The sequence below is a fragment of the Rhinatrema bivittatum genome, chromosome 4 (assembly GCF_901001135.1).
Source record: "Rhinatrema bivittatum chromosome 4, aRhiBiv1.1, whole genome shotgun sequence".
In the NCBI taxonomy this organism is placed as follows: Eukaryota; Metazoa; Chordata; class Amphibia; order Gymnophiona; family Rhinatrematidae; genus Rhinatrema; species Rhinatrema bivittatum.
This window is the reverse complement of record NC_042618.1, coordinates 340,722,623-340,744,745: the sequence shown is the minus strand read 5'-3', so window position 1 is coordinate 340,744,745 and position 22,123 is coordinate 340,722,623. Positions and strand designations below refer to the sequence as shown.

The following is a 22,123-nucleotide window of genomic DNA, read 5'->3' as shown; positions in this document are numbered from 1 at the left end:
CAGAACCAGGATTTAAGATTAAAAAACAACCTCAAGAAGGTAGGTTTGGGGGCAGGACTTGAATATGGCCAGAGAGGGGTATGATGCACCAATTCAGGAAGGCTGTTATAGGCATAAGGCAGCAGCAAGGTGGAAAGCACAGAAACAGAAGCTGGTGAGGGAGAAGGGAAGAGGTGCCTGGTAATGCTATAGAAATTACAATAATAATAATGAGGGCAGCTAAGTCCAGCCTATTACCTCTGAAGTAAAAGGAAAATGTCACTTTTAAATTTTATATTTTTCAAATTTATCTTAATTTATCTTCTGCCTTATCTTATCAAGCCCAAGGCAAAGTACAGTATAAAACATATTGAGGCCAATATTTAAAGCCATTTAGCCAGATAGCTCATAAGTTATCTGACTAAATGGAACGTTTTGAATATCCCCCTTGCTTATCCAGCTAAACGTTAGCCAGATAAGTCATTATATGACTAAGATTTATCTGAACAAGAAAGGAGTGTGAACGCAGTGTTCCGGTACAGGGAGTTAGCTGAATAATTTATCCAGTTAACGCTGTTTGGAATTAGCTGAATAATAGGTTGATACAGAAAAAGTCACGGGAAAGCGATTCAGGAGGGTGGCCTATGCAAATTAGGGCCCGCGGTAAAAAGAGGCGCTAGGAACACTAGCGCGTCCCTAGTGGCTCTTTTTGGACAGGAACGGCGGCTGTCAGCGGGTTTGACAGCCGACGCTCAATTTTGCCAGTGTTGGTTCTCAAACCCGCTGACAGCCACGGATTCAGAAACCGGATGCCGGCAAAATTGAGCATCCGGTTTCCAACCCGTGAGCCGTGGGCCGATTTAAAATTTTTTTTTTTTTAATTATTTTTAACTTTTGGGACCTCCAACTTAATATCGCCATTGTATTAAGTCGGAGGGTGCACAGAAAAGCAGTTTTTACTGCTTTTCTGTGCACTTCCCGCCGCCGGCAGACATTAATGCCTACCTTTGGGTAGACGCTAATTTCTGAAAGTAAAATGTGTGGCTTGGCTGCACAGTCACGGTTTTGTGGTTCAGTTTCTATGGTTCAGTTTCAGTAAGGGGTAATAGCGCGTCGAAAACGCGCGTCCAACCCCCCCCCCCCCCCCCCGAGACTAATAGCGCTCGCAACATGCAAATGCATGTTGATGGCCCTATTAGTCATTCCCGCGCGATACAGTTTTCGACGCGCTAGCTTTACCCCTTATTCAGTAAGGGGTAATAGCGTGTCGAAAACGCGGGTCCAAATGTACTGTACTGTATCGGCCTGAAAGTTAGTTAGCTATCTCCAAATGTGCTTGAGAGCAGGTCTAAAGTCATCCAGTAACATATTGCCAGATAACTTTGCCCTTAACTGTGTTAAAAAACAAACAAACAATCTTCCCTCCCCCCCCCCCCATACCCACACCCCAGCCAAATGTATAATATCCATGGTGGTCAAGGCCACCTCCCTCCAGCGCCCCCCAAATTAAAAGGTTAAAGGGAACAGGACTAAGCCTGGAAAGCTGCCCTTCCTTCTCTCCCCCAAAATCACATAATTGCTAAAAAGTAAACCTGGCAAGACCTACATCCCTCTCCATCTGCTCCCCCCCCCACCAGTCAACCCACCCTGAACCCTCCAGCCCACCGGGAACCTCACAAATCTGTTCCTGCGGCCAGGAAATGGAAAGAAGCCATGTCCAACAATTCTGTAGCAACAGGGCCGGTTTGCTGCCCTGTGAGGACAATTACTGTGCTATCTCCCTCTTCGGGTTTTTTTTTCTGTTGTTATTTTTTAACACAGAATACCCCACCTCAATTAAACATGCAGAACACAGATTCACTCTCACCAAATTCAGAATAAAGAGACTATAACAGAAACTGAACCACAAACCGCAACAAGCCAGACTCTGTACACAATGCAGCAATGGAGAAACAGAAACATCACCAGTCCTCATAAATCATTCATCAAACAATAAAATCAAGGAATATAAATGATTCATATCAGTAAAACCATACTTGTAAATATTCTGTTTATAATGATCTAAGGAGTAGAATAACACCCAATTAAGAGCTCATATAAAATTTTAAAAATTTCCAAATAACAATAAATTATTTCGAGATGGCAGACACAGACATCCAATAAGTAAAACTAATAAGGATGGAAAATTCACCGCTCTCCATACCTGAAAACTTTTTTATTTCCAGTCATCCTGAGTAAGGCATGGATTAGTGAGGCAGCACAAAATGTTTTCACACACACACACTCTCACCCATACACAGACAGGCTCCCATTCACATACTCAAACAACCACAGACTGGTTCCCATACACACACATCACAACCTAGACAGTTTCCCATACACACAAACAAACCCCCTAGACAGGTTCCCATACATATGCACACACGCACACCAGACAGGTTCCCAAACACGCACACACACATACACATCCCAGATAGGTTCCTACACCCCCCCCCACACATACACACACACACACACATGCACACACACACATACATCCCAGTTAGGTTCTCATGCACACAGAAATACACATACCCACACATACCCCAGACAGGTTCCTATTCACATGCATACAACCCTCCAGTCAAACTCCCATTCACATACTCCCCCCCCCCCTTCAGTCAGACTCCCATTCACATACACCCCCCCAGTCAGGTTCCCATTCACATACCCCCCCCCCCCCCCCCAGTCAGGCTTTCATTCACATACCCCACCTCCAGCCAGGCTCCCATTCACACACTGGTGGTCTTACAGACCAATTCCTCTTCCGGGCCGCCAGTGAGATGGGGTCCACCTGTGAGGTTGGGCCACTGGAGAGTGCAAAATTACCAGCAAGGCAATTTAAAAGCAGTCTCATAGAACATTGCTGATATAATACATTAAATAGTTCACCATCTCTAATTTATACACCAATGAGCTATTACGTTTGTTTCTATAAAACATTTTCCTAATTGGTTGAAATTATAATTTTATCTGATATCTGTTAATAGGGCTGAATTCTTGTAAGTCATGTATTTTCTTGTAAATTGAGCCCAGAAGCCAGGAACAAATCTTAAGGCTGACCCTTGACATGCTTTTTGGTTTTTAGCAAACATTCTAGCATTTCAGCATATTCTGACATTTCCAATATCTCAATTGACCATCTACGAAGGTTCTCAACTTCAATATCAATTCAACGTGACTGAACCTCGTGTATAATTCTCATAAATTTCACTGCAGCATGTCCATCTACAAAATTCTCTTAAATTGTGTAAAGTGAAAGGTGGTGGTTTCATACACTCTTGCAGCAGGAACCATCCAGGTTATCCCGTCCTTTGAATCTAATCATTAACACACCAACCTTCAACCTCTTTTTTTTAAAGTTATGTCAAATGCTGTGAAATTTATAAATTATCAAAGTGCACTTATAACATGACATGTTTAATTCCTTCAAATTAAAATGTGCCCTATGCGGCTTTCTTATATATACGTCAAGACCGCCCAAACCATTACTTAGCTGCAATTAAATGGCATCTTTCTCCAATGCTTCATTGAACCTGACTTGCGCAAGTTTCGAACGGCATCCTTATTCAGGAGTGGGTATATCTTTGACACTCGTTGTTCAAGTTTGACTACCCAAACTTATTTCTTTTATTTCTCTTTCAAATTTTCATGCAGCAAAGCTTCCTCACCAGCATATTAAATGGCGGTCATTTAATTCGCTGGTGAGGAGGCTTTGCTGCACGAAAAAAAACTTTTCATAGCACCTCTACAAGGAGGCCCAAAACACTGGCTTTTTTTTTTTTTTTAAACACGGCATCAGCACTTAACTGGTTATATCCTTTGAATATAGCTGGTTAAGGGCAAAGTTATCCAAGTGTATGTACCAGATAACTTTGAAAACTAACTGGTGATGTACAAAGATAGCCAGTTAGCTTTCAAAATTATCCGGCTGTGTATATCCAGATAAATATATACTGCTGAATATACCTGATAACTTATCCAGCTAACTTTAGCTGGATAAGTTATCTTTTTTAGGGTTTTTTGAGTGTTGACCTCAATATGCATATGGGACAAGCAGTAATGTAATACGCAATAATATAAAATGCTTGAAACAGTGTTCAATACAGAAGCAGCAATGCAATACTTGATAATATAAAATACTTAAGGTTTTTACTATGCCATTAGCATACACTAAAATACTGCCCAGGCAACCACGCAACAAAACATGCACTCTTACAGCAGAATATGTTAGCAACTATATTGTGACATTAAAGAAAATTATTGCTGCTTCAAAGAATTATGTTTTATATCTTGTATGTTCAATAAGTGAGGTATGTCCAAGAAAATAAAACTATCACTCTATTTCCTTGTATTTCACGGACATAACTTTGGTATAATTGTATTGTGAGTTTTATTTAGTGTTGAATTTGTGTTTGTGTTTTTACTGAGTGTATTGTGCATTGGTTTACCATATTTTGTGGGTTTTTTTGTGTATTGTGTGGGTCTGTTTTTGAGTGTCTATGGTTGCTTTGCAAGTGTATTTATGGTGAGTTGTGATGACTGTACTGTGAATTAGTGTTATGTGGTAATAACTGTTACATTGTGCTGTGGTATAGTTGTGTTGGGTTGTGCAACTGCACAGCATAGTTGCTGTGGTTTGGAAGTTGTCTGTGTGACACTGATATAACACAGTAATGTTGTAAGAAAACTTTGTCCATCAAAGTCACTCTCGTGACATCGAAAAGTTTGAAATTCCAAAACTGAGCTTTTCCAAATAGCCAGCATCATCAGCAATGCAGTACCGGGGATTTAACAGCCCACTTCCCACAGTAACTGCATGTCCAACCACACCCTTCTGCTGTTCTTGCCAGTGTGGCTTTTATCCCAGCATTCTTTGGTGCTGAACTCTTCTTGTACCTGCTTGTTGCATTTTATTTTTTTGAATGCCTGCAGTGAGCTCTTAGCTGCAGTTGCTGGATAATAAGAAATGGTTATTCATTGAAAGCATCTAAGTTTCCTGTAGGGTTTATAGAATCTTGTTAGCTGCCAGGAGATAATGCGGGATCCAGCTAATGGTTTCCCCCTCTAGACAGATTGAGAAGTTATGAGGTTTTGCTGTTTCTTTCTGAGAGAAGCCAAAAAAATTAAGTCAATGATACAGGAATTCAGTTTGTCTAGTGTTTGGCATAAAATTAACTAAAAATGACCAGCTTAGTTTTTGAAACTAGAGTTAGGAAGTTCCATTCTGGGATTTCTTTACTCCATGGGAACTTTTTTTTTTTTTTTAAAGTATTTTGAAATACATCAAACACTCAAATCATTTGTAAAATAGCAAATCAAAAAACATTTTTACTTCATAAATCCCTTTAACTCTCCATGTCCATCTCTCCCCCTCCCTTCCATTGGAAACTTAGGGCCTGATTTACTAAGGCTTTTCTCACATTCTGTGTCTGTGGGACAACTGCTTAATATAGAAATATGGAAAATAAAATAAATAAATGAAGCCCTTAGTTAGTCGGCTAAGGCTGGAAAGTACCGTAGCTGCAGTTAAATCCAGGTAAGGTATCAATATCATAAAAACACGGAAACCATCTTGTTCTGTTGCCAGCCCTTCCCCTATTCTCCTCAGTCTATTGCATGCTCAGTTCCTCATTTATTAATTGATGTGATTTTAACCCAGTGTGTCTCCCATCGCCTAGTTAGTTTTCTATTGCTTGCTTTGTATGTGAGTTCATCCATGGTGTGAGTTTCTCTGGTAACCATTCCCTCTGAGTAAGGGCATTCATTAACTTTTCTCCAGTTTGCCACTATGCAGCATCTCGCCACCATCAGAAGCTGAGCTATTTAATCTTTTTTTTTTTCTCTCTCTCTCCTATTACTCTCCAACACAGATAGGCCCAATACAAAGCGCTCTGTTTTAAATGTGTACATCTCTGCATTGCTTCCCTCTAGCACCCTTTGAACCGGTTCCCAGAATGCTCTCACCTTCAAGCAGCCCCCACCATTGCGCCACATCCACTTCAGCACATTTCTGAAACCTCAGATCTAGGCTAGTGCAACTTCTGGGAGGGTTAAGTACCATCTGCATAGCACTGTGTCATTTATTTTATTTATTTCGGATCTTTTATATACCGAAGAATAGCAATCTGCCTTCACTCCGGTTTACATGAAAAACAACTTAATACATAGAGTTAACATTGGAACATTGTGAAAAACATTACATGAACAAATTTACATGTGAATGAGAGATTTCTTAATGGAACTATTATAACATTTCTTAATAGGATATAGCCTAATAACATAACAGGTACTATTGGCTGATTGAGCGGTGTGTTGGGGGCTGATATAAGAATGTGTCATTGTTTCCCAGGATCCTTGGAACAAACTGTGTAGATTTACTTACATGCGGTGGTTTATTATCTCTCACTGCTCTTCCTCTAACTCCTTTTCCCAGTCTCCAGTGAATCTATGCCCCTCAAAAGCCTTGGTTTCTCTGCAGCACCTACAATACCACCACTGGCCTTTTCCCTTTGCTTCTCAACTGTTATCATTAGGGCTTTAAAATCTTCTCTGACTCCCTCTCTCTGAATGAAATCATTCACCTGGGTGTATGCATACCTCTCTTGTGCCTGTAGATTATAGATGTTTTTTAACATCTCCAAAATCCAATTATCTCTTATTTGCTCTCAGCTGTTTCCACCTCACCAGACCTTTCTCTTCCCATGTGAAAGTTAATGGCCCTGATGGCATGGAGCAAGAGAGTTCCACCTCACTTTTTTTATTATTTGTTTTTTACTTTAACCCTTGCTGTACTGGTAGGTGAGGCCCCCCCTTTTCCCTCAAGGCAGGATGCACTTTTATCTACCCTGCTTCTCTAAAATTTCTAAGAGCATGGTTTCTTTGTTTTCATATCATCAAGATTTGGCGGGGGGGGGAGCCCCGTGACATGATCCAGGATACCATTTTGGAGGGGAGTTTACCAGTTACATTTTCCTCTTCAGAAGCTGGCAGTGCAGATGGCACAATGCTTATGCGTTACCCACTTGTAAATCTAAGACCCTCACCACGCACATGTTGTAGAGATTAATCGAATGTGTTGGGAATCAGGATCCTTTTATTTTTACTGGTGGCCTTAAGCAAAGGTTTTTCTGCTGTTTTTCCTTGCAATTTTTTTTTTTGTGCTGGAGCCTCTGACACATTGGAGGGACTGATTCTTTATCGTTCTTCCTGAGCGGTTCCAGCTCTTCCTTCTAAAAGGAACCACAGCAAGCTGCATCTCTGCTTCCCTCCCTCCCTTGTTTGCTTTCTGAATACCCGACACTTGTAGTCAGAGATCTCAAAGTTCAGCTGTCATAGCCGCAGCCCTTTTTCCTCCTGCGTTTGCTCTCAGTCACTCCTTGTTCTTGGGTGCTTCCCTCTATGGACTTTAGCACAACTGTTCCTGCCCAGTGGAACCAAGCCCTGGGTGTGTGTCTCCCTCTCCAGTAAGGCATGCACAGGCAGAAACAAGAGAGAGCAGGTAGGTGATGGTCTCTGCTTTTTCCCCAGTTAAAATTTTAAGTCATGGCACAAAGGGTCAGCATTTGACACATTGCTTCGCTTCTGGCCACATCTCACGGTGTTTACAAAGAGCAGCATCCAGAGCGCATTGACCTTTCTGCGCTCTTCCTGGACTCTGCTGGTGCTCGGCACATTGAGTTACTCAGTTTCCTGGCTTGTATCTGTTCCAAATGCTCAGCGTCAGGTGTGTGTTAGGAAAACAAGATGGGCTGAAGATGGGTCAGTTGAGTTTGCAGGTTAACAGGCGCTTCTCGGAGTGATGTTGCTTTCAGTATGCGAATGCCAAGTTCCTGGAGAGAGCTTTCCCAAACAGAAAGCCATGGTCCCTGATTTGACCAAAAAAAAGAGCTTATTAGCCAGTGTAAATGAGAATTGGGATTTGATTGGCCATAAAGCCTTTTGGCCAACCAAATGATTACTAATCTGGTGAGTGGAACCTGAGCTATTGAAAGGAACTGACTCATTGCCCCTGAACTTCCATTTTAAGCCTGGGGGAGATGGTTGCGTGCCTCCCAGGACATTAATCACCTGCTTATTGTCTTCTGTGCTCAGCAAAGGCCCAACGACTGGCAGCAGAGGAACACGTCAACATTCGGAAGTCGGAACCTAAGCAATCGGCCTGGCATGGTATGTCGATCCATTCCACTTAATCTCTTTCCATGGCTTTCTTGTTGAGTGTTCGTTTATATGTTGGCGTAAAGTGTCCCTTAGGTTGTCGAGCTGTGTCAGTAAGAGTGCTCAGAGTAAGAGTCAGAGGAAGAATTGAGAGATGGCTTCCATGCGGATCCTTCCTTGAATCTTTACTGTGTGCTAGATTTCTGGGTATTTTCCTATTTAGCTTCTAACATTAGGCTTTGCGTTCCTTCTGAAACCTGGATCTCTTTGCAGTCACAGTTTAGTTATGAATGGATGATAGTGAGCAAGACCAGCCCACATGCCAATGCTCTGTGGCCTCAGGGCAGTTGCTTTACCCCTTTGCCTCCAGACTGAAGGTTCACGTGTAGAAATCCTTTATTTAAGCTTCTTATTTAGCATTGTGAGAATGCTATGAAAAATGTGATGTAACTTGGAGACAACCTGGTTTTGGGGTGCACTCCAGGAAGGTCCGCCACAAAAAGAAATGCAAACCTATGCATAAGCCAGATAAAGTTTGTTGTGTGTGCTGTGTCACATGTTATATGCCCACTGTGGCAGGGCGGATTAATGATGGCATACACTTTAAATTTCTTCATGATAAATTGCTTAGACTAGTGCATAATATTCGTTATATAACTTTCACAATAAATTTAAGTTGGTTTTATAAACGGTCTCATAACAAAGTTTGTGGCGTATGCTGTATTTGTGCATAATAATATTAATAATTTGGGATTTTTAGCCTGTTTTTCCAAATGATGCTCAAAGAGGCTTACGGCATTATTAGAATTCAGGAACAATAAGCCAATGAATTTACTAACTAAGGGGTACATTTTATAAAACTACGCGCTCGGGTACTTTTGTTCGCGCACCAGGCGCAAAGAAAAGTACGCCGGATTTGAATAGATACGCGCTTAGCCGCGTGTATCTGTTAAAATCCGGGGTCGGTAGCCTGCATGTGTCGAGCCGCGCAGCCTGCCTCCGTTCCCTCCGAGGCCGCTCCAAAATCGGAGCGGCCTCAGAGGGAACTTTTCTTCCATCCCCCGCACCTTCTCTTCCCTTCCCCTACCTAACCCACCCCCCTGGCCCTATCTAACCCCCCCCCCCCCACCACCTTTGTTGCACAAGTTACGCCTGCCTGAGGCCGCAACACGCCCCCGACACGCCCCCGATGATGCGCCGGCCGCGACTCGCCCCCCCAGGGAAGCCCCGGGACTTACGCGCATCCCGGGGCTTTGCGCGCGCCGGCAGCCTATGCAAGATAGGCTCGGCGTGCGCAGGGGGGGTTTGGGGTAGGTTTTCGGTGGTTACGCGCGTAACCTACGCACGTAACCCTTTGAAAATCTACCCCTAAGTAGGTACCTGAGGCAATGGGAGAGGTGTATCACTGAGAGAAGTGGGATTTGAACCTTGGTTTCCCTAGTTCTCAGCCTCACTAGGCCAAGCCTTCTCCTGTCATGAGTGATCAAGTATGTTGTATGCAAACCATTCTATGATTATATATATCAAATGCAGCCTCTATCTTCTGGAATGAAGAGACTCTTGCTTTTAGATATTAATAGTTTTGTTTTGAGTTTATATATACTGGGGTAGATTTTCAAAGGGTTACGCACGTAGGTTACTCATGTAACCCTCGAAAACCTACCCCAACCCCCCCCTGCATGTGCCGAGCCTATCTTGTATAGGCTGCCGGTGCGCGCAAGTCCCGGGGCTTTCCTGGGGGGGGGCGTGTTGCGGCCGGTGCGTCATCGGGGGCATGTCAGGGGCATGGCCATGGCCTCCGGACCAGCCCCCAGACCTGACCATGGCGTGCCAGCAGCCGGCCCGGCCTGCGCAATTACGCCTGCCTCGGGCAGGCATAACTTGTGCAACAAAGGTAGGAGGGGGTTTAGATAGGGCTGGGGGGGGGGGGGGTGGGTTAGGTAGGGGAAGGGAGGGGAATGTGCGGGGGGTCAAAGGAAGGAAAGTTCCCTCTGAGGCCGCTCCGATTTTGGAGCGGCCTCAGAGGGAACGGAGGCAGGCTGTGCGGCTCGGCACGCGCAGGCTGCCAATTTTGGGCAGCCTTGTGCGCGCCGACCCCGGATTTTAACAGATACTCGCGGCTACGCGCGTATCTATTGAAATCTGGCGTACTTTTGTTTGCACCTGGTGCGTGAACAAAAGTACGCGCGCGCGTAGTTTTATAAAATCTGCCCAAGAGTGTGTATATATATATATATATATATACATATATATATATATATTTTTTTTTTCATAAGCCTTGGCCCAACTTTCCTATCCCAGCTAACTCTAGTGTTGAACCTCAGCACTGCTTGCTGCTTTTTAGAGGGGCAGATCTGGCACTTCACTGGGAAACCCTTGCTGAATTGGGTGTCATTATTGGGCTGAATTCCACAAGCTGGACTTTATAGATTCCAGGTGAATTTTTAGAAGAAATATATTAGGCCCCATCAGAGGTTAACAGAGTCATTGTAAAGCTTTGAGAATTAGCCCCTTTTGCTTATTTTCTCTTTTGGCAGGATGTACGGCGACTAGAGATCCCAGCAGAGCTTGCAGCCCTCCTACGCTTAGCTGAAGGTAAGGAGAAACTGTATGTGATCCCTTCTTCCTGAGCTAGAAGGGTGAACCAAGGAGATAGGAAAGCTGGAATAATAAGGAAAGGGTAGGCTTGAATAGGGAGTAACGAGGAGCTGGAATGAGGGGAAAGGAGCTGTTTAGAAAGAAGGGGGGGAGGCTTAGGAGACCTAGGAACAGGCTGAATTATGGAAGAAAGAGACTGGGGGATGAGACTAGCAAATGGCAAGAGAAGTGATTTAAACAAAAGATGAGAGAAGGCCGGAGAAAGAAGACTAGAAAAGAGTGAAATAAATGAGCTGTAGGAAATGAGACAGAGCAGGAGAGAGGAGTCTGAGATAAGGGAAGGGAGACAGGGGACTGGGAATGAATGAAGGTAGCATAAGGTGAGAAGGTTGGATTCATGGAGAGAGCAGACAACGGAAGGGAAGCTGGAATAAGGTGGGGAGAGCTGGTTTGATGAAGAAATCCGTGCTTGTTTGGCACAGAAAATATTTTGCTTGTAATAAATATCCCAGCACCACACCCAGGCAGTTGTATTGATTTATTGCTGTGCTTAAGGGAACTCTCCGTGCCCATTGTCCTCTCAAGTGCACAGTGACTCAGTTGAAAGAGAAAATGTGTTTGGCTTACTGCTGGACAGGGATTTCAGAGAGACCGGGTCAGGAAAGGTTCGGCGGTGTTCTGGTGGCATCTGTGGAACCTCTTTAGAGATGCTTGTACACCTTTCCTAAGTGTCAGCAGGATGCAAGATTTAAGAATGTCATACTCGGATTCCTCAGATCATGCTGCCTTCCCCCTTAGGGGTATATTGTATCCATTAAATGCCTTAACTCAGCGACAACACACAGTGTTTTCAATATGACACGTTATTTTACCCCTAATATTGCAAACATGGTAATGAGCTGCTTTGCATGCAAATACTTTGCAAATGCATGCAAAGCAGCTCATTACTAGTAAAGTTTATGTGAATACAATAACGTGACTTACCTGGTATGGAGCCAGGGATTGTTTTCTTGAAAATGGCAGGGTTGGGTAGGAAGGGCATTCACCATGCAAACTTAATTTTTGGGGGGGTTTGTTTTAACATTAGGGCTGCCTCTAAAAGGGGCAGGAGAAGGATTAGGTAGGGGTCTCACAAGATGCCCAGGGGTGGGGTCAGTTGGGTCGCTATTGCCCTTTAACAACCAATGCAAGCACGTAATACAACACATAACTGAAACTGTATAGTTTGTAGGGATGTGAATTGTTTTCCATATCGTCTTAACGATAGAAATCGTGTGGCAGGAGAAGAAAATCGTGTTTGGCACGATTATTTCATTGAAAAATCGTTAAAAATCGTTTTTTCCGATTAGTGCGCACTAACTCGAGTTAGTGCGCACTAACTCCCCGTTAGTGCGCACTAACTCGAGTTAGTGCGCACTAACTCAAAATGATACAAATAGACACTTTCCAGGTCACTGAAGGTCAGTTAGGAATGAATATGTGTTCCTATTGGCTGGCAGCCCTCTTATCTATTGATGTTACCAAGGTTTCCACTGAGGTGATGGTTGGGGGGATGGGAAATGGAACTGGAAACTCATGAACACCAACAGAAAATGAAACAAAGTGTTCACACTTCCCAGGTCAGTAAAGGTCACTTAGGAATGAATATGTATTCCTATTGGCTGGCTGTGCTCTTATCTATTGATGTTACCAAGGTTACCACTGAGGTAATGGTTGGGGGGATGTGAAATGGAAACAGTTGGAAGCTTGACATGTGATGATCAGCACTCACGTGACTAGAACTTCTTTGAATGGTGTGTGGGTGAGGGGGGGGGGGAGGATGGTGAAGTCTGAGACAGCTCCCTCCCTGCATTACTAGTGAGAGGCTGGCTTCACAGACAGGGGGGAGCTGCCTGACCCTCACTCAAGCAGAGAAGCCCTTCTTACAAAGCTGAGCTAGTGAGTTAAGTAGGAGGAAAAGTAAACATACTTGTGCCAGTGTGGCTACTTAAAAAATACACTTACCAACAATCAATTACATATATTTGAACTGTGTACAGTTCCAGCCAGGACCACCTTTCTAAAATGCACAGTGATTGGCAAATTCAACATGCACTAGCATTTCAGGTGCCTGCTAACAAAAATAATAAACAAACAAGTTCTAGTCACGTGAGTGCTGATCATTACATTACTTTTTTTGTCAAGCTTCCAACTGTTTCCATTTCACATCCCTCCAACCATTACCTCAGTGTTAGCCTTGGTAACATCAATAGATAAGAGCACAGCCAGCCAATAGGAATACATACATACATATTCATTCCTAAGTGACCTTTACTGACCTGGGAAGTGTGAACACTTTGTTTCATTTTCTGTTGGTGTTCGTTAGTTTCCAGTTCCATTTCCCATCCCCCCAACCATCACCTCAGTGGTAACCTTGGTAACATCAATAGATAAGAGGGCAGCCAGCCAATAGGAACACATATTCATTCCTAACTGACCTTCAGTGACCTGGAAAGTGTTTATTTGTATCATTTTCAGTTAGTGCGCACTAAATCGAGTTAGTGCGCACTAACGGGGAGTTAGTGCGCACTAAATCGAGTTAGTGCGCACTAACGGGGAGTTAGTGCGCACTAACTCGATTTAGTGCGCACTAACACGATTTAACGATTTTTAACGATAAATCGTTAGAATTTCTATTGTATCGTGTTCTATAACGATTTAAGACGATATAAACATTATCGGACGATAATTTTAATCGTTGAAAAACGATTCACATCCCTAAGTTTGACATCCGAACTACGTTTATAAAGCCTACAATATCTATGTTAACAATCACATGAATCTTTTGGAAACTCTGTTAAACATCGAAACTTTGTAAATCGTTGTGATGGCGAAACTGAACGATGGTATATAAAACTCGAGAAATAAATAAATAAATAAATAAATAAAATAACAAGACAGTGGCCCTGGGTGAAGGGGCCACCATCGTGCAGCTTTTGGGGGTTTTTCCCTACAGTATTTTTTCCCCATGGTATTTTCTTCTGGAGGGGGAAAATACTGTGGGGTTTTACTAAGCTGTGGTAAAACACTGTGGCTTAGTAAATGACCCACCTTAGGGTGTTGTCTTTGAAAAGATTTCATGTAGGGGTAGGTCAAGGACACTATTTGAAGGCTTGCAGTGACCTTGTAGTAGGCTAGAAGACATTTGTGATGGTTTTCTCATCCTGATTAACTAAATATTTGTGCCACTTAAGAGGAAGTACTGCTTGTACTCTGTTTTCTCTCTCAGTGCCAACCTGGTGTCAGAGGAGGGAATGAGAGCACAGTCAGAACAAAAGAAGAGGGGGGCTTATTAATATTCCGAGTCACTGAGTGTTGCGGGTTATGCCTCTCTACCCCAAGTCTCTTGCCCTGTCTTATTAGATTGTAAGCTCTGATGAGCAGGGACTGACTTTTTGTGTGCTTGTACAGCGCTGCGTATGCCGTGCAGCACTATAGAAATGTGGTGGAGTAGTAGTAGTAAGGGTTCAAGAGATTTCTTCTTGCACAGAGAATGAGAGAGAGACCCATGATCCTGAGTGATTCTGTCTGCCATAAGCAGCGTGAGATGGGCCCTGTTCTGGCCCGGGTTTGGGCACAGGCGACATAGGCAACTGCCTCGTGTGCCAAATTTGAAGGCGCCAAATATCCAGGCCAAATAGGAGCCCGCCTCCGCTTGCTTTAGGGGAGTGTGCTGGCACAGCTTTAAAAACAGCACCAATGTGACCCTCTGCCTATGGGCACTATAATCTTTTTTTTTTTAACTCTATATTTTCAGAATTTTTAAATTTTACAAGTCAAACAAGAGACATCAAGAAAACTGGATAAACAAGAGGAAATAAAATTTATACAAGAAAATAAAAAGCATGTTAGAAATAATTACCCTAATAAGACCTCATTAAGGGGACCTATTTCAATACCAATATATGTATAGAAGAAAAAGCACTATGAATCAATATGAACTCTCGGGATGTTAACAACGGCACTGCATACATTAAGGAAGAACAGGAGATGATGGTCTTTCTCGATTGGAAAGAAACCCTTCCAACTGATCTGGATTGAAGAAAACTAAAGTATAAGAAGACATTTTAATAATACATTTACAAGGAAATTGTAAAACAAAAGATGCATCAATATCTAATACACACTGGGCCAGATTTAAAAAGGGTTACGTGCACTGGGACTAATTTAAAAAGGCGCGGCAATGCGCATAAAAGCTCGGGACATGTGTAAGTCCCGGGGCTTTACTAAAGGGGCGGTCCGGGGGCAGGGGCGGGGCCAGAGGCCTCCGACAGAGCGGCCATTGCCACTCTGTCAGAGGATCGCATGCCAGCAGGCTGCCGGCACGTGCAAAAGTTAAGATAAACATTTTGGGGGGGTTAGAGTAGGGCTAGGGGGGGAAAGGTTAGGGGAAGGGGTGGGAAGGTTAGGTTAGGGGGAAGGGAACGGAGGAAGGTAGCACGGCTCGGCCCCCTTGGGTGCGCCAACCTCGGATTTTATAACAGGCACGTGTCTGCGTGCCCATGTTCTAAAATCGGACGTACATGTGCGCGCACCGGGTAGCACACGCACATGTACGCCCGTGTGCAAACTTTTAAAATCTACCCCACTGCTTTTTAGCCAGAAATAACTTTCGTCTCAGTTGAGTCGCTTTAGCGACATCAGGAAATAAAGCCACTTGTTGTCCAAGAAGACTCTTATTAGAAGAACGAAAAAACATTTTCATAGTCCACACATGATCATGTTCTGAAGCAAACCCAACTAATAGAGTAGCAGTGCCCTGAACGTCTATCTGGGAATGGGTGCTATAATCTTAAATCCAGCCTTGCCTCTGTCATGCCACAGATGGGGCCCAATTTCCAGAGGAGTTTTTCCTATCCTATGTATATGGCAAAACTCTTGAAAACAAATCATTGGAGCAAGTATCATCAACAGATAGCCTAAGTGTCAAGAAAGAGGGTCTTCTGATCGCATGCTGGTCACCAAATGATAAGAAGCGGTTATGAAAGTTTCTGCTTCTCTGCTGGATGCATCCATCTTAAAAAGGTGACTCTAGTGTACAAGACTGGTGCACCCAGCAGTTGGGGTATGGGATTTTCACGCCTGTGTACTAGTAAAGTGATTTTTTTTTTTAACCAGCATCCGGCTATGGAGGCTTTGTCATCTGACTGGTTTCTAGAACTGCTTCGTAAAAGAATGTGACGAATGTTCTTTATCTTACAAAAAAGCTGAAGTCCATGTCTAAATCACAGTACCTACAACTTTTAAAAAATAGCAAACAAAAATGTGATACCTTCTATAACTAAAATCACAAAAGATTTTTTTTTTCACAAAAATAGTTTATTTTTTCTTCAGTGTATCACAGAACAAATTATCAAATCTTTAACACAGGGGAGAACAAAAAAATATATAAAGAAGTCACAAAATTAAAAATAAAATACACAAAAATCCCATGAATAACATATCTAAAACCAGTGAAAACAATAGCCAGCAAAGGTCTTTTAATATTGTCAATTTATAGAACAAGTAATTTACAAATGATGACTGAAAAATGCCTCAAAATAGGCTTTTAATTCTAGAAATGAGAACCTTTGCCTCAAAGGCAGCAGAAGACAAGTGAAACAACTTTGCTGGAATAAACTTCCACCTCAGTGGTTCTCAAAATAATTCAGCTGTGCCAAAGGTGGTGCCCCAAGATGTGTTTTAATTCCCGTCGCAGGCCACGTTTCACTTGATTTGGTTGCCTCAGTGGAAATAATTCATTATCTGGTCTCATCTGGCCATTCCTAAAAAAAAATAATTAAAAAAAACTCAAAACAAATCAAATAACATACTGAGAAAAATCACAACAAATCCGGGCAACATAAAAACCTGCCGAACATAATATTAATAAAGACAGTTACAGGGGCAGCGGAATAGCTTTTTGTTTGGGGGGGGGGGGGATGCAACCAAGCTCTGTCCCTAGCTCTACCCCCTTCCTACTGCCGATTTCTTACTTTATGTTAACAATTAGTGTCATTCTTTCTTACATATATTCTTCGAATAAGTCAGAGTGCAATTATTCATTCCCAGATCAGCCAATAAAATGCTTGATGCTAGAAAACCAGCCATAATGATAAAACAGAAAATGACAAAAACAGCTTTGCTAATAGAAACGTCAGTACTAGGCGACTGTATGGTGAGCATCAAGGACCACGAGATGTAATTAGAGACCAAAAAGATACAGGAACGGTCCTAATTGTTTGAGCACCTCTTACATAATTAAAGAACTTCCAGGTTCACTTTGATATGTTGCCTGCATATATTATGTGTCATACAAGCTTCAGAAAGAAGCTCTTTGATACAATGCAAGTATTAAGAAGAACACTAGCTGTAAATTATGAGAGCCTGAGATCATACCTAACATGGTTCAAGAGTGAAGCTCATTCTTGTCATTGTATGTGCAAGACAAACCCAATATAAATCCTGTACCTCTAGTTCTGTAAATATCTACTGTACTTTGTGACCACAGATCACCACCCCCCAACACACACACACACCGAAAAAAATGCCTGTGTCCTCTAAGTAAGAGAAACACAGACTTCCTCTGCTACCTGGCCCATTGTGAAATAATTTAAAAAAAATTCACTTAGCACATATATAATAAATCTGCCATATCATAGCAGCATTAACACACAGAACTCCAGCAGCAACAACGCTACCTATGAAAAAGCAGCACTACATATATTACACCAGACTGCTACAGACAGGGGCGGCTCAACGCTAGGGATGTGAATCGTTTTCCATATCGTCTTAACGATAGAAATCGTGTGGCAGGGCAAGAAAATCGTCTTAGGCACGATTTTTTAGTTAAAAAATCGTTAAAAATCGTTTTTTCCGATTAGTGCGCACTAACTGGGAGTTAGTGCGCACTAACTGAAAATGATACAATTTGACACTTTTCAGGTCAGTTAAGGTCAGTTTAGGAATGAATATGTATTCCTATTGGCTGCCCTCTTATTTATTCATGTTACCAAGTTTCCTACTGACAGTATATGGGGGATGGGAAATGGAAACAGTTGGTAGCTTGACAAAACAAGTAATGTGATCAGTCAATGTGACTAGAACTTGTGCCCTAACCCTGATACCAGGGGTATTGTGATCTTCCTGCACACAGTGCCCTATCCCTATTAATACCAGGAGTGTTGTGATCTTCCTGCACACAGTGCCCTATCCCTAATACCAGGGGTGTTGTGATCTTCCTGCACACAGTGCCCTATTCCTGATACTGGGGGTGTTGTGATCTTCCTGCACACAGTGCCCTATTCCTGATACCGGGGGTGTTGTGATCTTCTTGCACACATCCCGATATCAGGGATAGGGCACTGCATGCAGGAAGATCACAACACTCCTGGTATTAATAGGGATAGGGCACTGCATGCAGGAAGATCACAACACTCCTGGTATTAATAGGGATAGGGCACTGCATGCAGGAAGATCACAACACCCCTGGTATCAGGGATAGGGCACTGTGTGCAGGAAGATCACAATACCCCGGAGGAGTGAGGGTCAGGCAGCTCCCCCCTGTCTGTGAAGCCAGCCTCTCACTGGTAATGCAGGGAGGGAGCTGTCTCAGACTTCACCATCCTCCCCCCCCCCCCTTACCCACACACCATTCACTAGCTGGGACATGGGGGAAGTCAGGAGTGAGGGTCAGCCAGCTCCCCCCTGTCTGTGAAGCCAGCCTCTCACTAGTAATGCAGGGAGGGAGCTGTCTCAGACTTCACCATCCACCCCCCCCCCCCTCACCCACACACCATTCACTAGCTGGGACATGGGGGAAGTCAGGAGTGAGGGACAGGCAGCTCCCCCCTGTCTGTGAAGCCAGCCTCTCACTAGTAATGCAGGGAGGGAGCTGTCTCAGACTTCACCATCCTCCCCCCCCCCCCTCACCCACACACCATTCACTAGCTGGGACATGGGGGAAGTCAGGAGTGAGGGTCAGGCAGCTCCCCCCTGTCTGTGAAGCCAGCCTCTCACTAGTAATGCAGGGAGGGAGCTGTCTCAGACTTCACCATCCTCCCCCCCCCTCACGCACACACCATTCACTAGCTGGGACATGGGGGAAGTCAGGAGTGAGGGTCAGCCAGCTCCCCCCTGTCTGTGAAGCCAGCCTCTCACTAGTAATGCAGGGAGGGAGCTGTCTCAGACTTCACCATCCTCCCCCCCCCCCCCTCACCCACACACCATTCACTAGCTGGGACATGGGGGAAGTCAGGAGTGAGGGTCAGGCAGCTCCCCCCTGTCTGTGAAGCCAGCCTCTCACTAGTAATGCAGGGAGGGAGCTGTCTCAGACTTCACCATCCACCCCCCCCCCTCACCCACACACCATTCACTAGCTGGGACATGGGGGAAGTCAGGAGTGAGGGTCAGGCAGCTCCCCCCTGTCTGTGAAGCCAGCCTCTCACTAGTAATGCAGGGAGGGAGCTGTCTCAGACTTCACCATCCCCCCCCCCCCCCTCACCCACACACCATTCACTAGCTGGGACATGGGGGAAGTCAGGAGTGAGGGTCAGGCAGCTCCCCCCTGTCTGTGAAGCCAGCCTCTCACTAGTAATGCAGGGAGGGAGCTGTCTCAGACTTCACCATCCTCCCCCCCCCCCTCACCCACACACCATTCACTAGCTGGGACATGGGGGAAGTCAGGAGTGAGGGTCAGGCAGCTCCCCCCTGTCTGTGAAGCCAGCCTCTCACTAGTAATGCAGGGAGGGAGCTGTCTCAGACTGGTATCAGGGTTAGGGCACTGTGTGCAGGAAGATCACAACACTCCTGGTATTAATAGGGATAGGGCACTGTAAGAGATGACTGTAGTAGATTGAATAAAGATCTGATGTTTCTGCTCTCCTCACACCAAACAAAAACAACACACAAGCAGAGAAGCCCTTCTTACAAAGCTGAGCTAGTGAGTTAAGTAGGAGGAAAAGTAAACATACTGGTGCCAGTGTGGCTACTTAAAAAATACACTTACCAACAATCAATTACATATATTTGAACTGTGTACAGTTCCAGCCAGGACCACCTTTCTAAAATGCACAGTGATTGGCAAATTCAACATGCACTAGCATTTCAGGTGCCTGCTAACAAAAATAATAAACAAACAAGTTCTAGTCACGTGAGTGCTGATCATTACATTACTTTTTTTGTCAAGCTTCCAACTGTTTCCATTTCACATCCCCCCAACCATATTGGTAACATCAATAGATAAGAGCACAGCCAGCCAATAGGAATACATACATACATATTCATTCCTAAGTGACCTTTACTGACCTGGGAAGTGTGAACACTTTGTTTCATTTTCTGTTGGTGTTCGTTAGTTTCCAGTTCCATTTCCCATCCCCCCAACCATCACCTCAGTGGTAACCTTGGTAACATCAATAGATAAGAGGGCAGCCAGCCAATAGGAACACATATTCATTCCTAACTGACCTTCAGTGACCTGGAAAGTGTTTATTTGTATCATTTTCAGTTAGTGCGCACTAAATCGAGTTAGTGCGCACTAACGGGGAGTTAGTGCGCACTAACTCGAGTTAGTGCGCACTAACACGATTTAACGATTTTTAACGATAAATCGTTAGAATTTCTATTGTATCGTGTTCTATAACGATTTAAGACGATATAAACATTATCGGACGATAATTTTAATCGTTGAAAAACGATTCACATCCCTACTCAACGCAATCTGCTGCCTGAGGCGAGGGATGAGATGACGTCCCCTGCCCTCCTCCCCAGCGCTCCCCTTGCCCCACTCTCCCCCTCCCCCATAGGCTCCCTCTCTCTGGCATCCACACTCAAGCACCCTTGCACATGCTCTCTCCCCCCCCCCCAAGCACCTTCACACATGCTCTCTCTCACATCCCCCCAAGCACCTTCACACATGTTCTCTCTCACATCCCCCAAGCACCTTCACACATGTTCTCTCTCACCCCCCCTAGCACCCTCACACATGCTCTCTCTCACCCCCCTAGCACCCTCACACATGCTCTCTCTCACATCCCCCCAAGCACCTTCACACATGTTCTCTCTCACATCCCCCAAGCACCTTCACACATGTTCTCTCTCACCCCCCCTAGCACCCTCACACATGCTCTCTCTCACCCCCCTAGCACCCTCACACATGCTCTCTCTCACATCCCCCCAAGCACCTTCACACATGTTCTCTCTCACATCCCCCAAGCACCTTCACACATGTTCTCTCTCACCCCCCCTAGCACCCTCACACATGCTCTCTCTCACCCCCCTAGCACCCTCACACATGCTCTCTCTCACATCCCCCCAAGCACCTTCACACATGTTCTCTCTCACCCCCCCAAGCACCTTCACACATGCTCTCTCTCCCTCCCAAGCACGTTCACACATGCTCTCTCTCACCCCCCTAGCACCCTCACACATGCTCTCTCTCACATCCCCCCAAGCACTTTCACACATGCTCTCTCTCACATCCCCCAAGCACCTTCACACATGCTCTCTCTCCCTCCCAAGCACGTTCACACATGCTCTCTCTCACCCCCCTAGCACCCTCACACATGCTCTCTCTCACCCCCCTAGCACCCTCACACATGCTCTCTCTCACATCCCCCCAAGCACCTTCACACATGTTCTCTCTCACCCCCCCAAGCACCTTCACACATGCTCTCTCTCCCTCCTAAACACTTTCACACATGCTCTCTCTCACCCCACTAGCACCCTCACACATGCTCTCTCTCACATCCCCCAAGCACCTTCACACATGTTCTCTCTCACCCCCCCCAAGCACCTTCACACATGCTCTCTCTCCCTCCCAAGCACGTTCACACATGCTCTCTCTCACCCCCCTAGCACCCTCACACATGCTCTCTCTCACATCCCCCCAAGCACTTTCACACATGCTCTCTCTCACATCCCCCAAGCACCTTCACACATGTTCTCTCTCACCCCCCCTAGCACCCTCACACATGCTCTCTCTCACCCCCCCTAGCACCCTCACACATGCTCTCTCTCACATCCCCCCAAGCACCTTCACGCATGCTCTCTCTCACATCCCCCTAGCACCCTCACACATGCTCTCTCTCACATCCCCCCAAGCACTTTCACACATGCTCTCTCTCACATCCCCCCAAGCACCTTCACACATGTTCTCTCTCACCCCCTAGCACCCTCACACATGCTCTCTCTCACCCCCTAGCACCCTCACACATGCTCTCTCTCACCCCCCTAGCACCCTCACACATGCTGTCTCTCACATCCCCCCAAGCACCTTCACACATGTTCTCTCTCACCCCCCTAGCACCCTCACACATGCTCTCTCTCACCCCCT

The 22,123-nt window shown here is 44.8% G+C and overlaps 1 protein-coding gene across 1 annotated transcript in view; it reads left to right on the top strand.

The window, feature by feature from the left end:
• MYO15B (myosin XVB) overlaps positions 1-22,123 on the top strand; it is a 198,806-nt gene that overhangs the window by 33,004 nt on the left and 143,679 nt on the right. Inside the window, exons 6-7 of the mRNA XM_029597500.1 lie at positions 8,113-8,187; positions 10,713-10,770. Of these exons, the coding sequence (XP_029453360.1) occupies positions 8,113-8,187; positions 10,713-10,770 (133 nt within the window). The remainder of the gene's footprint in view (positions 1-8,112; positions 8,188-10,712; positions 10,771-22,123) is intronic.